Source organism: Apteryx rowi, unplaced genomic scaffold, assembly GCF_003343035.1.
Source record: "Apteryx rowi isolate R43461 unplaced genomic scaffold, aptRow1 scaffold_75, whole genome shotgun sequence".
Lineage (NCBI taxonomy): Eukaryota > Metazoa > Chordata > Aves > Apterygiformes > Apterygidae > Apteryx > Apteryx rowi.
In genome coordinates this window covers 1,471,854-1,484,108 of record NW_020451038.1, presented here as the reverse complement: position 1 = coordinate 1,484,108, position 12,255 = coordinate 1,471,854, and the positions used below count along the sequence as shown (strand labels likewise).

The following is a 12,255-nucleotide window of genomic DNA, read 5'->3' as shown; positions in this document are numbered from 1 at the left end:
ATAGATAGTAAATCTAGGGGAAAGGAGTTGAAGCTTGATTTGTTTGCCCTCACGTAATAGCTTCTTTTGGCTTATTTCCTCTTTTTTTTCCTAAGTTTGTGCTGAAGCTTTCAATCCAGATGAAGAGGAAGAAGATACAGAACCAAGGGTAAGAATGAGTGAATTGTATTGTACTTGATTCTCTGTACAGTCTGATAGGTAGATGTCTGTATGTAAGCTTTTTGTTATCATTGTGCATTTTGTTCTGAGAGGTGGTGAGTGGCAACTCACAAGTGGCATTGCTCTTAAATTTTGGGCCACTTTATTCAATGTACTTACTTAGTCACTATAGCTTTAACATAATTTTATTTCAAAGGTCTTTAGAGCTGTGCTTAAGTCTACCACCTATACAAATTTGAATATTTTCCTGTCTTAATTATCTTCTTAAACACTTGTTGATGCAGTTCCTGGAGCACTGGTGAGGTTGTGAAGAGTTAGTTTAGCTTTAACACAGCTGTTTCTTCATGGGTGCTTAAAATTCCCCGCATGCTTTTCACTGCCTTTCTTGTCAAAGAGTTCTGCCTGGGGAGACATTACTTGCTGCTCATAAGAGAAATACTTTGTTGAAATATTTTAAGCCTGTAGCCACCTGTTATTGTATTGTCTTTAAATGTTGGGAATTTCTAGGAATTACAAGTCCAGATATTGTAATTGTATTTCTTTAGAGATGCTTTGTGAGGAAATTCTGTAGCCTGGCTGGTCAGGTTCAGTGTTTTCTCTAAGGAGTTTCCAGGTTCCATCCCAAGGATGCTCATACTTCTGCAATGGAAATCTAAGACTAATTTAATTTCTTTTGAAAGAGAACTTACTTCATAAATAAGATGCTACAAAAAGAAAAAAAAGACGATGAGTGTTTTTGATCATTCAAATGTTTTTAGAGCTGGATATATTTATTCCATCAGAAGTCTTAATTTTCCTGACTGCTGATAAGTAAAAACAAGGTTCCTTTTAGAAGAGAAGTCTAAGATCTGCTCAACTTTGCATAATGAATTTTGAGAAATTCCTAATGTAACTGTTTTCCTACTAATTTCAGAAGTACAGTTATATGGTAAATATGAGGTAATTAATGTTTTTTACATATGTTTTCATAGTTATACCCCCAACAAGCACATATATAAACATTTCTGTGAAGGAGTGAACTTTGGTTCCTTTAATCTGAGGAGAGGTTTATAATTGAAAAGAAGTACAAAGAAATCTCTCCAGCAGCAAAGTTTTTATTTAAGTAATTCTGTTGAAAAAAAATTATACTTCTTACGTCAGATAACTTTTATTATTAGATGGGCTGATAGAAATATGTAACATAGGTTTTGTAAGTTTTTTTGGGAACTAATACAGCCAGAGCTTAGAACAAAAACACTTGACTTTTTCCCCTGTTCAGGATGCCCAAGCCTTGACCATATCTACAACTGGATTAGAAGAGGAGAGAAGAGAGATCCTCTTCTTCCTCATCTCTTTGTGTTATTGCCCATGTGTTTATTGTCAGAATAATTTATTTCTTATCTTACTTTTCTTTCACTCTGTCTTCAGACAGACTATTTACATAAACATAAAACCTAGATACTTTGAAGCTCTTGATTGGTGTTCTGTCTTTCCCTCTGAAGTGAAGGTTCAGCCTGTAATTATATTTATTTACTGTCATGACAGTTTTGTTTTACTTTGTTTTAAAGGTAGTTCATCCAAAAACTGATGAACAGCGATGCAGACTGCAGGAAGCGTGTAAAGATATCCTGCTGTTCAAAAACCTAGATCAGGTAGTATTGCTGTAAGGAAATCTTAACTGGAGTTGCTGGTTTGTATGTACAGATAATAGTTTGATCTAACAGTCCAGACACTGTTTTTGCACTGCGATAGTTTATGAATTATTAATTATGTGCAGGCTGGCTTGGGGCATATTTTTGGAGATCAAAAATCAATGAATAATACAAACAAACATGTCAAATTGTCAGTTACCAGGATTGCCAGATCCTTTTCCCTGCAAAACGCATTTTTTTTGTTTTCACTAAAGAAAAATTATTTTTTAATTCTGTTACTTGTCTTTCAGTAGCTGCTGCTGGGTACCATTGCACTTGATTTTCTTTTTCATAAGAAACGGTTCATAATTTCACATGTAACTTAAAATGGGAAAAACTTACACAATTCATAAATTTTCGTGGTGAACTCTATCCACATTTGTTTGATTTCAGAATGCTGTATTTTTTATTAAATATCAAAATTTCAGTCAATTTTCTCTAAGTGAATGTAAAAGTGATACTTCTAGGATCTTCCTGTTCTTACTCATCCTGTAAATGTGTTGCTGAAGTTAATTACTTTGATTTGATAACTGTTTGCTTCAGCATTAAATTTTAATAATGAGTGTCTCCATCACTGGCACTTAGAAATCTTAATTAGTATCATTTTTTTTAATGAGGATCATAGGATAGTTTAGGTTGGAATGCACCTTTGCAAGTCATCTACTCCAGTCTCTGAGACACCATAAAATAAATGCATCTCATCTCTGGTACGTATTTTCCACCAAAACAGAAATGAATCTCCACTACAGGTTGGAACACTATTTTAATATTATTACTCCAAAGAGGAAGAATGAAAGCTGTAACACTAGTAATGGACCCTGCAGCTTTCTGGGTTGAATCATTGAGCTTTGTCTGAGATATGAAAGGATGGATGTGGTAGTTTATGGTTTCAGATACGCAGCTCAGCTTTCCTTGAAAGCAGGAAATTCTCCCAGTTCTGGTTGCTCTACAAACCTCGAGACATTGAACTGCATTCCTGAAAAATTTGCTGAAAGCTTTTGATTGCAGCAGGCTTGAAGAATTGCCATTGAGTCAAAAAGTTTTTTGAAAGCTCTCTTTTCAAACACTGTCCTTTCACTGTTCTGGGATTCCTGATGTTATTAAGCCTATTCACTTAAGCCATTTGAAAGGTTCCTTTTGTAAGGAACAGTAAAAATGAAATATATTTAAGAATATTTGGCAATTCGAGGGGTATGTACAAAATATCATCATTCAAATTGATTAGACCAATCTTTCAGCTTCCAGCAAAATAACCCAGAAAAAAATTAATAACCAGTTTATATTCAAAGGTGACTTTGAAAAACAAGTTTGAGCTGAGAGAGTGGGCTTGGAAAAATACTGCTTCCTAGGAAAAGCTTTCTAAGCAACTGCAGCAAGAACTAATGGAAACAGTCTTAACTGCAACTGTTAGAGCTCAGGCATTAAGATAGCACATGGCTGAAAAAGATGTCTGCAGTGCATACATTGATTATAGTACTGCAAAGGGCACTTGGCAGAGAGGGGAGAGCTTTCCTGATAATGGGTATGAATGGGATATGGAACTCGCCTCTTTTCACATCCTCCCCCCCCCCCCCATAATTTCATCTTAACCCCTCTGTGTAATTGGAAAATGTGAGTAGTTTGGAAGGATGGCTATAAAATACCCACTAAATAGCAGCATGCATGGCTGCTGCTTTTGTTTAGTATATCTTGTCCTTTAACAACTGTCAGAAACACCTTCAAAATCTGTTCTGTTGCTCCTTACCCTTCTACAGAGCGTCATGTAAAACTATTGAAAAACAAAAACACACAAAACAGAATTATATTTAATCCTAGAAGGGTGACTTGAATGTCCTGGCCAGATTCATCCCCTTTCTGCTGCTTGCATTTATGTGAACTGTGTTGAATTTAGGCCCCGTGACTCAATTGCCATGAATTGCCCTTTTAAATGTCTTCACGTGCATGAGTAGTTGCTGTAATACTTGGAATCAAACACTGAGGAGCCAGTGTCTGGTTGACCACTTCTAGCAAGGCTCACATTGAGCTTTGGACTAAAATCAATCCAGATTGTCACAGAGTTTATTCATAAAGTTTTGAGCATTCCCAATGGACAGCCTGAATTGTGTTTAAATATAAAGTGCTGGGGGAGCAGGTAGCCTCTCCTGTTAAAAGCTTTGTATTGATGTAATGTGTAGGCTCCGCAGTGTCTTATAAATGAGTCTGCAGAATCTTACTTATGACTGAATTTTGTACTGGGTGAGAGCAATGATTGCTATCCTTACTAGTAAGGCCCCTGAGCATGTTCAACACCCATATGTAAATCCTGAGCGTCTTACAGTTCAGATATCTTACAGAGCTTCTTCCTTTATTGACAGAAGAGCTCAGTATTTCATTTACTTAAAATGATAAGTCTTAGCCTGTTTATTCTCCAAAAAAACCACTGTTCAGTTACAGTATTTTGAAAAAGCTTTTTAAAATCCATACCGCTTGTTTTCTGGCATCTGTTGCTTAAATGCATGCTATGAAATATGTGGTTAAAACAAATGGCTTTCAAGCAATGTTTCTTTGTTTAGTTTAAATATCAGAGTTTTTAAAGAAAAGAAAATAGGATTCTAATGAAAAGGTAGACAATATTTTTAATATAGTGGTGCCTACAGATGTCACTATGACTATTTACAATTTAATGACTGCAGTAAATATTTGAAGTGCATCTAGCAGTCTAAACACTGGTTTGTGTGTTTATGCAATATATTTTTAGAAACTCAGCTGTGATCTAAATCTTAAACTTGGAACACCCAGTCACTGAAATTGCAATGCAAGTCTATTGTTAACGGATTTAAGAATATCGAAGGTAGTAAAGCATCTCGGCATTGAGGCAGGGCATTTGTATTACATCCTCTTTCAAATTTCATTGGCTGTGCTGCCTACAAAAAAATTTAGTCGTGGCTCATCAGAAGCCTAGCTTGAGTCTGCAGTGCTGACCAGCGTTATCTCTTTTCCTGTGTGCGTTCCCCTGTCTGTTATCTCTTGTCTCATGCTGAAATTGCAGGTTTTCTGAGACACAGAGCGTCTTGGGAACTATTCTGTGCTTATACATAGACCTGTGCTATATGGTTCTGATCCATGACTTTGGGCTCTTAGATTATGACAGTGCAAATAAGATACTAGTACATCTTCTTAGCGCTTTTTTTGGACATAAATATAATGAAATATATGTACTGCTGATAGAAATCAATATACATTGATGGCAGTCAGTGAAGCTGTGTCAATTTATACCAAGTGAGAACTTGCCATACATATGCACTTTAGCACCAAAACACTGCATATAAATTAAGCCACTTGGGCATAAATTTGAGTGAATATCTCTTCCAAAATTGAAGCATTTATGTTTGCCTGCATTGCTGAACTTAAATTAATAAGCTGGAAATAAATGAGGTACTAATAGAAATCTAAATTTAATATCAAAATAACTTGTATTTTTGTAGGCTAAAAATAATGAAGTGCACTATTAAGATCAAGTCAAATGAACTTGCCTTTGTCCAGCAAATAATACTAAGGTGTATTTTGGGGGGTGGGTTTGTTTTTTCTTTTCTCCTGTTTATTTTATAGGAGCAGCTGTCTCAGGTCCTTGATGCCATGTTTGAGAGGAAGGTGAAACCTCAGGAACATGTGATTGACCAGGGGGATGATGGAGACAACTTCTATGTCATTGAGCGGTAAGCAGCTGTGCTTTGAAATGTAAACAGGTCTCTTTTCAGTTTCTCTAGAAACAGCAGGGAATGCTTATTGCAGGCTAGTTTCCCAAGGAAACATACTTTTTGCTGTCATCGCCTCTTTCCTTTGGTCTTTCCATTCTGCCCTTTAGGCCTCCATTGACTTTTGGATCATTTGGCCAGGGGCCATCAAGTTTGACAGAGGTGGACATTTAAAACCTGCTGGGTTTTAACACATTCTGTGACTACTGGTGACTGGGTAAAAACTCAAATACGATTTTCTCTGAGGGAAAGGCTGCAGCATGAGCTTACCCATGGTCTGCTCCATTTCGCTTTTGTGCACATCAGCATGCGCGTGGTTTGAAACCAGTCATATATGCTGTCTCTAGACCAGGATGGATTTTTCTGAAGTAAGGAGGGGAAAAGGAGCAAAAGAAACCATATGGTAAGGGAAGGGACATCAGTTTATTTTGGGGAGGGGGAATACAGGAAATACAAATCCATAAGCACCTAAATTATTTGCTGCCATGGAACAACTTGGTTTTTGTCTAATTGGTTTTGATCACTGACTTTAGAAATGCTTATTACCTTGCTTCTGTCAGTCACTTGGTTTGTATTTGCAGAGTTTAAGGTGCTACTTCACATTTTTTTGCGCCAAGCAAATTCACATGGTAATTTTGTAAATTGTATATATGCAACTGACATACAATAGATTTGTGCGCGCACACATTTTGAGCATCTTTCTCCCTTTTGGGAGAAATTCTGGCATCTCAGAATTTCCTTCTACATAGCTAATATTAATTGTACTCACCATATTTGAGGAGGAATTAAGGACAAGGATTTATTTCTTCCTGTAAAACTAAAACCGTAATATTAACTAGAATATTACTGACAAATGATAAATGTCTGTTGGAATAGGATCTTAGCTAACTACTTTTTTGACTCACTGTAACCATCACCCTTATCACTGAAATAATGGCACCCTTAATATGGTATTAAATGCTTTCAAAGCACTTCTTTAAGACAGATTGTCATTTATGCTATGCTTAGTGGGTTTGCAAAATGATTTCTAGATTAGATTCTGATAATCCTTGTTCGCTTAGTGGCATTCCCCTTTTTGATTACTGGAATTACTAGAACATAAGAGAACCTCAAGTATACCCTCACCATGCGCCCATTCCTAGCTTCTCTACCATTCTACCCCATTACCCTGAACCATTTTTACACTCAGATACCTCCCTCAGCTGCTCGGCCCTGATCCCATGTCCTTAGCTGGACAGGGCAAGGTCCTTCTCTTATTGTGTTTGCTGAGGAGCAGGCTGTCCCAGATATGAGTAAGTTATTGCAGATCAGAACTCATGGGAATCTTTGGAGCCACAAACTCTGCAAAGATGAGATATTCTTACTGTATGCAGAGCAGGGATTGCTCATCTTGAGGAAACTCAAACTTGTTTTGAGCGCCTCATAAAAATGTAAGATACCATCAGCCACTTGGATGTGTTTTAATTTTTTTCTCTACAAGGCCTTAGTTCCTAATCCCTGTTGTTTAGTATAAAGCTTTTTTTCTGCTAGGAATTTTAACCTCATCTTGATAAGGTTATCAAGATGCAACCTTATCTTGATATTCAGGTAAATGTTTTATGGTCTGTTCTACAGCTACAATGCTATTCCACATCATTTTTTTCTATCGAGAGAGTTGGGTTGGAAGATTTCAGGCTTTTAAGGGTTTCTTTGTTTTCAAGGTATAGTACACCAGTAATATAAATATGCTGCCAAACTATGTGGCAGAAAGGCTGTGCAGTGAGGGGAATTAAATAAACTTGATTTTTTTTTTAGCAATAAATCATACCTGACTCTGCAATAACACCAACTCACCTGCACGTCCTATACTGTTCTGCTATTATGAACAATTCGGAGGTTATCAATTTTCTGTTCTTTCCTCCCCAGTTTTTCATGCAAAAAAATAGAAGGATATCAGTGATTACAGAAAGCTAAGAAATTCCCACTTGTCTGCAAGTGCAAATTCAGAGGGGTTTGGCTCTTTTGAGGCACCAGTAGACATGTCTTGTTGCTCTAAGATCCGTCATTAATGCATAAATATCCCTGGGGATTAGTTCCTGTCCTGTCTGAGTGAACAGAGACTTTGTGTGGCAGAAGTAACTCTTTGCTTCTTGTCTGCAAAGAAAAACCAGCTTTTTGGCACAGGCTTTTTTCAAAGGCTGCTGGCTATTAGCCTTCCTCACCAGATTGTTTGGTATTTGTCTGGGTATCTTTTACCATGCACAGAGGGTCAGCAGGCAGGATAGACACAACCTGAGGACACACAGCATAATGCACACATAGGAGAGCTAGGACAAACGTGTTGCACAGCTAAGCATTAGTATGCTCACCACTGCCAAGGAGATGCTCAAGGAGTCTCTGCTGGCTGGGCAGTCATCAGTCAGGAGGGTAAGTGTTGGCCCCTGTTGTCTCTGGGAACAGGCTAATCCTCAGTCTTGCTGATTTGTCCTCTTCTGGTTTTCTGCTTTTTTTCCGTAGGGTTTTATATTTTTTCATGTCAGTATTTTTTCTCTTGAGTCCTTGAGCTTCTAATGATTACTGTCTCAGAAATTATGCTTTGGTCTGTGTTTTTACTCTTCTTATCTTGCAGGGCTTTAGCTCATGGACTGTCTCACAGCTTAGCAACAGTTTTCTCAATAAAGCTGAGCCAAGGTTGCCCAGTGGTGCTGAACTGAACTAGTCCTTGGGGCACAGACAACTGAATGCTGGGCTGAAGGTTACGTGGCTACAGTGCCTTGGAAAAAAATGGCACTACTAAATAACTTTGAGGCCAACGGGTAGGGAGGAGAGGTTGTTTCATTTCCCTTCAGGTGTTTACAGATGATTCTTCTGATGATCCAAAGATTGTTTCTCCAGATGCCTCTCAGAGAATCATTAAATGGATATTGAACATTGCAAGAATTTTAGTGCAGCTTTCCAGCAATACTAATCCATATTTCAATACTGTAGTTTACTGTTAGCATGCTGTTGTTGTGTTTGCTCTTTGTATCCTAGGTATGAGTAAGCAGCAGGGTGTAAAGAGTGTATAGTAAAGACGTTAGGCAGTCTTCATGTGCCTGGCTTCCTCCTTTAGCTTTCTGGGTGACAGAAACTTCTTTTAGAAGCAATAGTGTTCAAAGATAACTGACGAAGCCAGGACTGTCCATCAGCACTCCTGAATGCCCTGCTGTTAATGCTGGGTAGGTCTCACTGATGAGACTCTTCCCATATTTGTTTACTATGAGGAGTTTCACCTGGTGCCATTTCTGTTCATTCTTTTTTTCTAAGGTGCCTGTCGATGTTCTGGGAGATAATACCAGTCCCTCTGACAGAGATTTCAACTTCATGGGGAAAGTTATGTGTGCATTTAGCACATCCAAAGCTGCTTACAAAGCCAGGAAGGTGTTCCCTACCTGCTTTTCTCCAGAATGTAATACGTTTTGTAAAGTCTCTTAGGCCAGTATCTAATCCCTAAATATTCTCTGGTACCATAGCCTAGTCAAGGTATCTGTCTTTTTATATTATTTTCTTAAAGTGCCAAGCATGAGACAGTCTTGACAGTCGTATGGACACTTGTCTGACTTCTAAATGGCTAGCTTTCTGTGCATATGCAGCTGCTGTGGTGCAGTTTGATCCAGATTTGTGCCTTGAACTTTGACTCTCCGTACATGTGTCTCCATCTTTGTCAGAGTGGTCTTTAATTCTCAGTAAGTTCTGGCTTACTGTTCCCTTAAGTACATTATGAGATAGGAAGTGTGCGTCTTTGAGAACACGGTGAGGAGGCCTTTCCAGCTTAAACAGGTTACAGCGCCACGTGAGTGAAGTGTAGGAGACTTCTGGTGCCTGAACACTTCCTTCTTGATCATTTCAGATATCCTGGCTAGATGTCAGCAGTTTTAGAGAGCTTTCCTGCTTTCTGAAAGTGAGCTGTAACAAAGTTTTGTTTAGCTCTGCAGCTTTTGTTTAAAGCCAGTATGACTAGAGTGGAATCCATAATGTTCTGCAAGATTGTCAAAAGTTACCCATGCTTCCTAACCATGTGCATCCTACAGTGTCACTTCAGCATGCAGAGAGCTCTGTGAGAGCCAAGCAGACTCTTCAAGTTGTAACATTGTATGCTGTAACTTGTGTCCTTCAGCAGCCTTACCTCCATGAAAACGGTGATAAAATTGTTTGGTTCAACCATCAGCTTGCCCCGGGTTGCAGCATGGTGTGAAGTTAAACTGAGCGTGAAAGTTTTGGTCATAAGGGAGCTATTAGGCAAACGCCAGATGTGAATTGATTCGTTGGTTGCCTCTCCTTATCACAGTGTAAAGATTTGGCACATGTTCCTGAATTAGCTTTAAATTGTCTGGCTTGAGAGTCAGTACATGCCGCTCATTACAGCGGTCAGTTTGCCCTGCAAAACTTACTCATTATCTTGGGTATGTACAGAAAGGCCCTTTCTGGGATCTTTGTGCTTCTACAGCATCACTGTTGTCCACACAAGAGTTGGAAGGTTTGAATCTAGCCTGGACGTATGCAAATACAAGCTTACAGTTGTACTTTGGGATCGCAATACAGACATACTCTTAAGTTGAAGTTAGGTTGAGGCAAAACCTTAGGAGCAGGTGAGTGGTTGGATTGAGTTTACCCAAAGGTACTGCAGCAACGCTGTCTTTGTGAAAAAGGTAACAGAGGTTATGGATAGATGTAAGTGGCTCTGAAGAGGCCTCACTGAATAGCATGCATGCTGTGAAAAGACAGATTGTTAAAAACTGTGAAACTACCTATGCCTTGGCCAGAACACCTACAGTAGCAATATCAAAATACTATGCAGAGGAAAGCAAGTAGATTCTGGTCAGTTCTACCAGGAGTGAAACGCTATATTAAGGGAGATGCTGTGAAAGTACTTTGGACGGAAGCAACTTAGGATCAGACAGTTGGAAAGCTCAGTAAAGCATGTTCCATATCACTTACCAGGAAGAGAGCTATTTTTTAATTTGGAAAATGTTTTGTGTGTATTCTGTTTAGTGTAACAGCTGAAAACTGTTTTTATGATCAATGTTGGAATGTTGTCTAATAAACAGCATCTATTCCATTTTTTCCAGGGGATTGTATGATATCTTTGTAGCAAGAGACAACCAGACACGCTGTGTGGGCCGCTATGATAATCATGGCAGTTTTGGGGAACTGGCATTGATGTACAACACTCCTAGAGCTGCCACCATTGTTGCCACAACAGAAGGAGCCCTTTGGGGACTGGTAAGGAAAGGAAATTGCTCTCATCTGCATAATATTTTAAACACTAACTCACTGGGTTCATCACCAGATGCTCCTGTCAGTACGAGTCCTTGTGCTAATAGCTATTTTATCATTGTTTGTTATCTCACCTCCTGGCATAGAAGTTCCATCGTGCAAATGCTTTTGGTGACTTCCTGAAACACCTTGTCTATAAAAACTGTATCAGTCCCTTTATTATTTTGCATTTGCTGTAATCTTAGCTTCTATTAGGAGAAAAAAAATGTTGTTTTTTTCATCCTGCCAGAGGACAGTGGAAACATTGAGGCACGTATTTTGTGGGGAGGAAAAAAACCCTACTATCTACATATGTCCTTACATTTCAACTCACCTTGCTACCATTTTCAGTTCTTTAAGGGCAGAGGGGAAGTTGCTTCTTGAGTATGTCACTAATTTGAAGAGCTAGGAAAGCTGCCCAAAGCTTTGTTTTCCCTCAAAATAAACTGTTGCTGTCACAATGTTTCTGGTCTCTTTGTGGCTGCCCTACAAGAGGTTCTCAGGTCAACATGACCTTTGAGATACCAAGCTAAATGGCGATGTTGCTTTGTCTCTTGCCCAGCAGTGTTGAATGAGAAGCTGTAGACTTTAGTTTCCTTTTTTAGTTCTTTTCTCTGTAGTGTTTGGATAGAGTTATTTTCACAGTGCTCTCCTACTCATCTGCGAGGGCTCACATAAGAAGTGGATTGCGCGATCAACAAAGCCTCTGAAGCCGGGAGCATCATACGCTTTCTGTGTGCGCTGGGCTCCTCGGCAACTATCGCTAGGGGTTGACCATGTGTTGTGACCTTGATTATATGACTGATAAGCTTCTACACAGCGTGCTTATACAATTTCTGTGCTTGCTGAGAGAACTGACTTCTGACTTCCCTTTTCTTTGTGAGCTATAAGAAAAGATTGCGGTAAATCAACCTGGGCAAAATGTCAGAATCTAATTTCTTGAACAAAACAGGATAAATAAACTACCTGCAAACTGACCTCATTCGTAAAAGGATGAAAATGAGATGATGACTCTTCAGTCCAGTTTGCCTTTGAACAAACTGCAGCATTTGGTGTTAATTTTGTTTTCTTTCAGTGATTACAGTCACTTAATTAGGAAGGTGTAGTTGAAGGGGGGGGGGACCTCTTGCCAGTCATCTGTCTCTTGATTGTTTTATAACTAAGGTTCCATTTTTCTGCCTTAAAACTTTTTCTTCCAATGGTTCTGTTGTCTCCATGCTTGTACTAGTTTGTGCCTGATCTACTTTAAATATGATGTTTTTAGTAATCTGCAGTTGTTGTTGCTAAAGCTCACTGGTTATCTCCCATTTAAGAAGTGTGAGTTACTCTTGCTGCATTGCAGTCTTAGGCCAACAAAAGCCTGGAAGGCTCATATGCAAAGCAGTAATCAAATGTGGGCCTCAGCTGAACACATCTGG

General features: G+C 38.8%; 1 protein-coding gene across 1 annotated transcript in view; it reads left to right on the top strand.

Annotated features, from left to right (window-relative positions):
* Positions 1-12,255, top strand: part of PRKAR2A (protein kinase cAMP-dependent type II regulatory subunit alpha) — a 60,398-nt gene that overhangs the window by 36,444 nt on the left and 11,699 nt on the right. The window contains exons 3-6 of the mRNA XM_026088053.1: positions 96-148; positions 1,707-1,790; positions 5,418-5,524; positions 10,651-10,804. Coding sequence (XP_025943838.1) covers positions 96-148; positions 1,707-1,790; positions 5,418-5,524; positions 10,651-10,804 — 398 coding nt within the window. The remainder of the gene's footprint in view (positions 1-95; positions 149-1,706; positions 1,791-5,417; positions 5,525-10,650; positions 10,805-12,255) is intronic.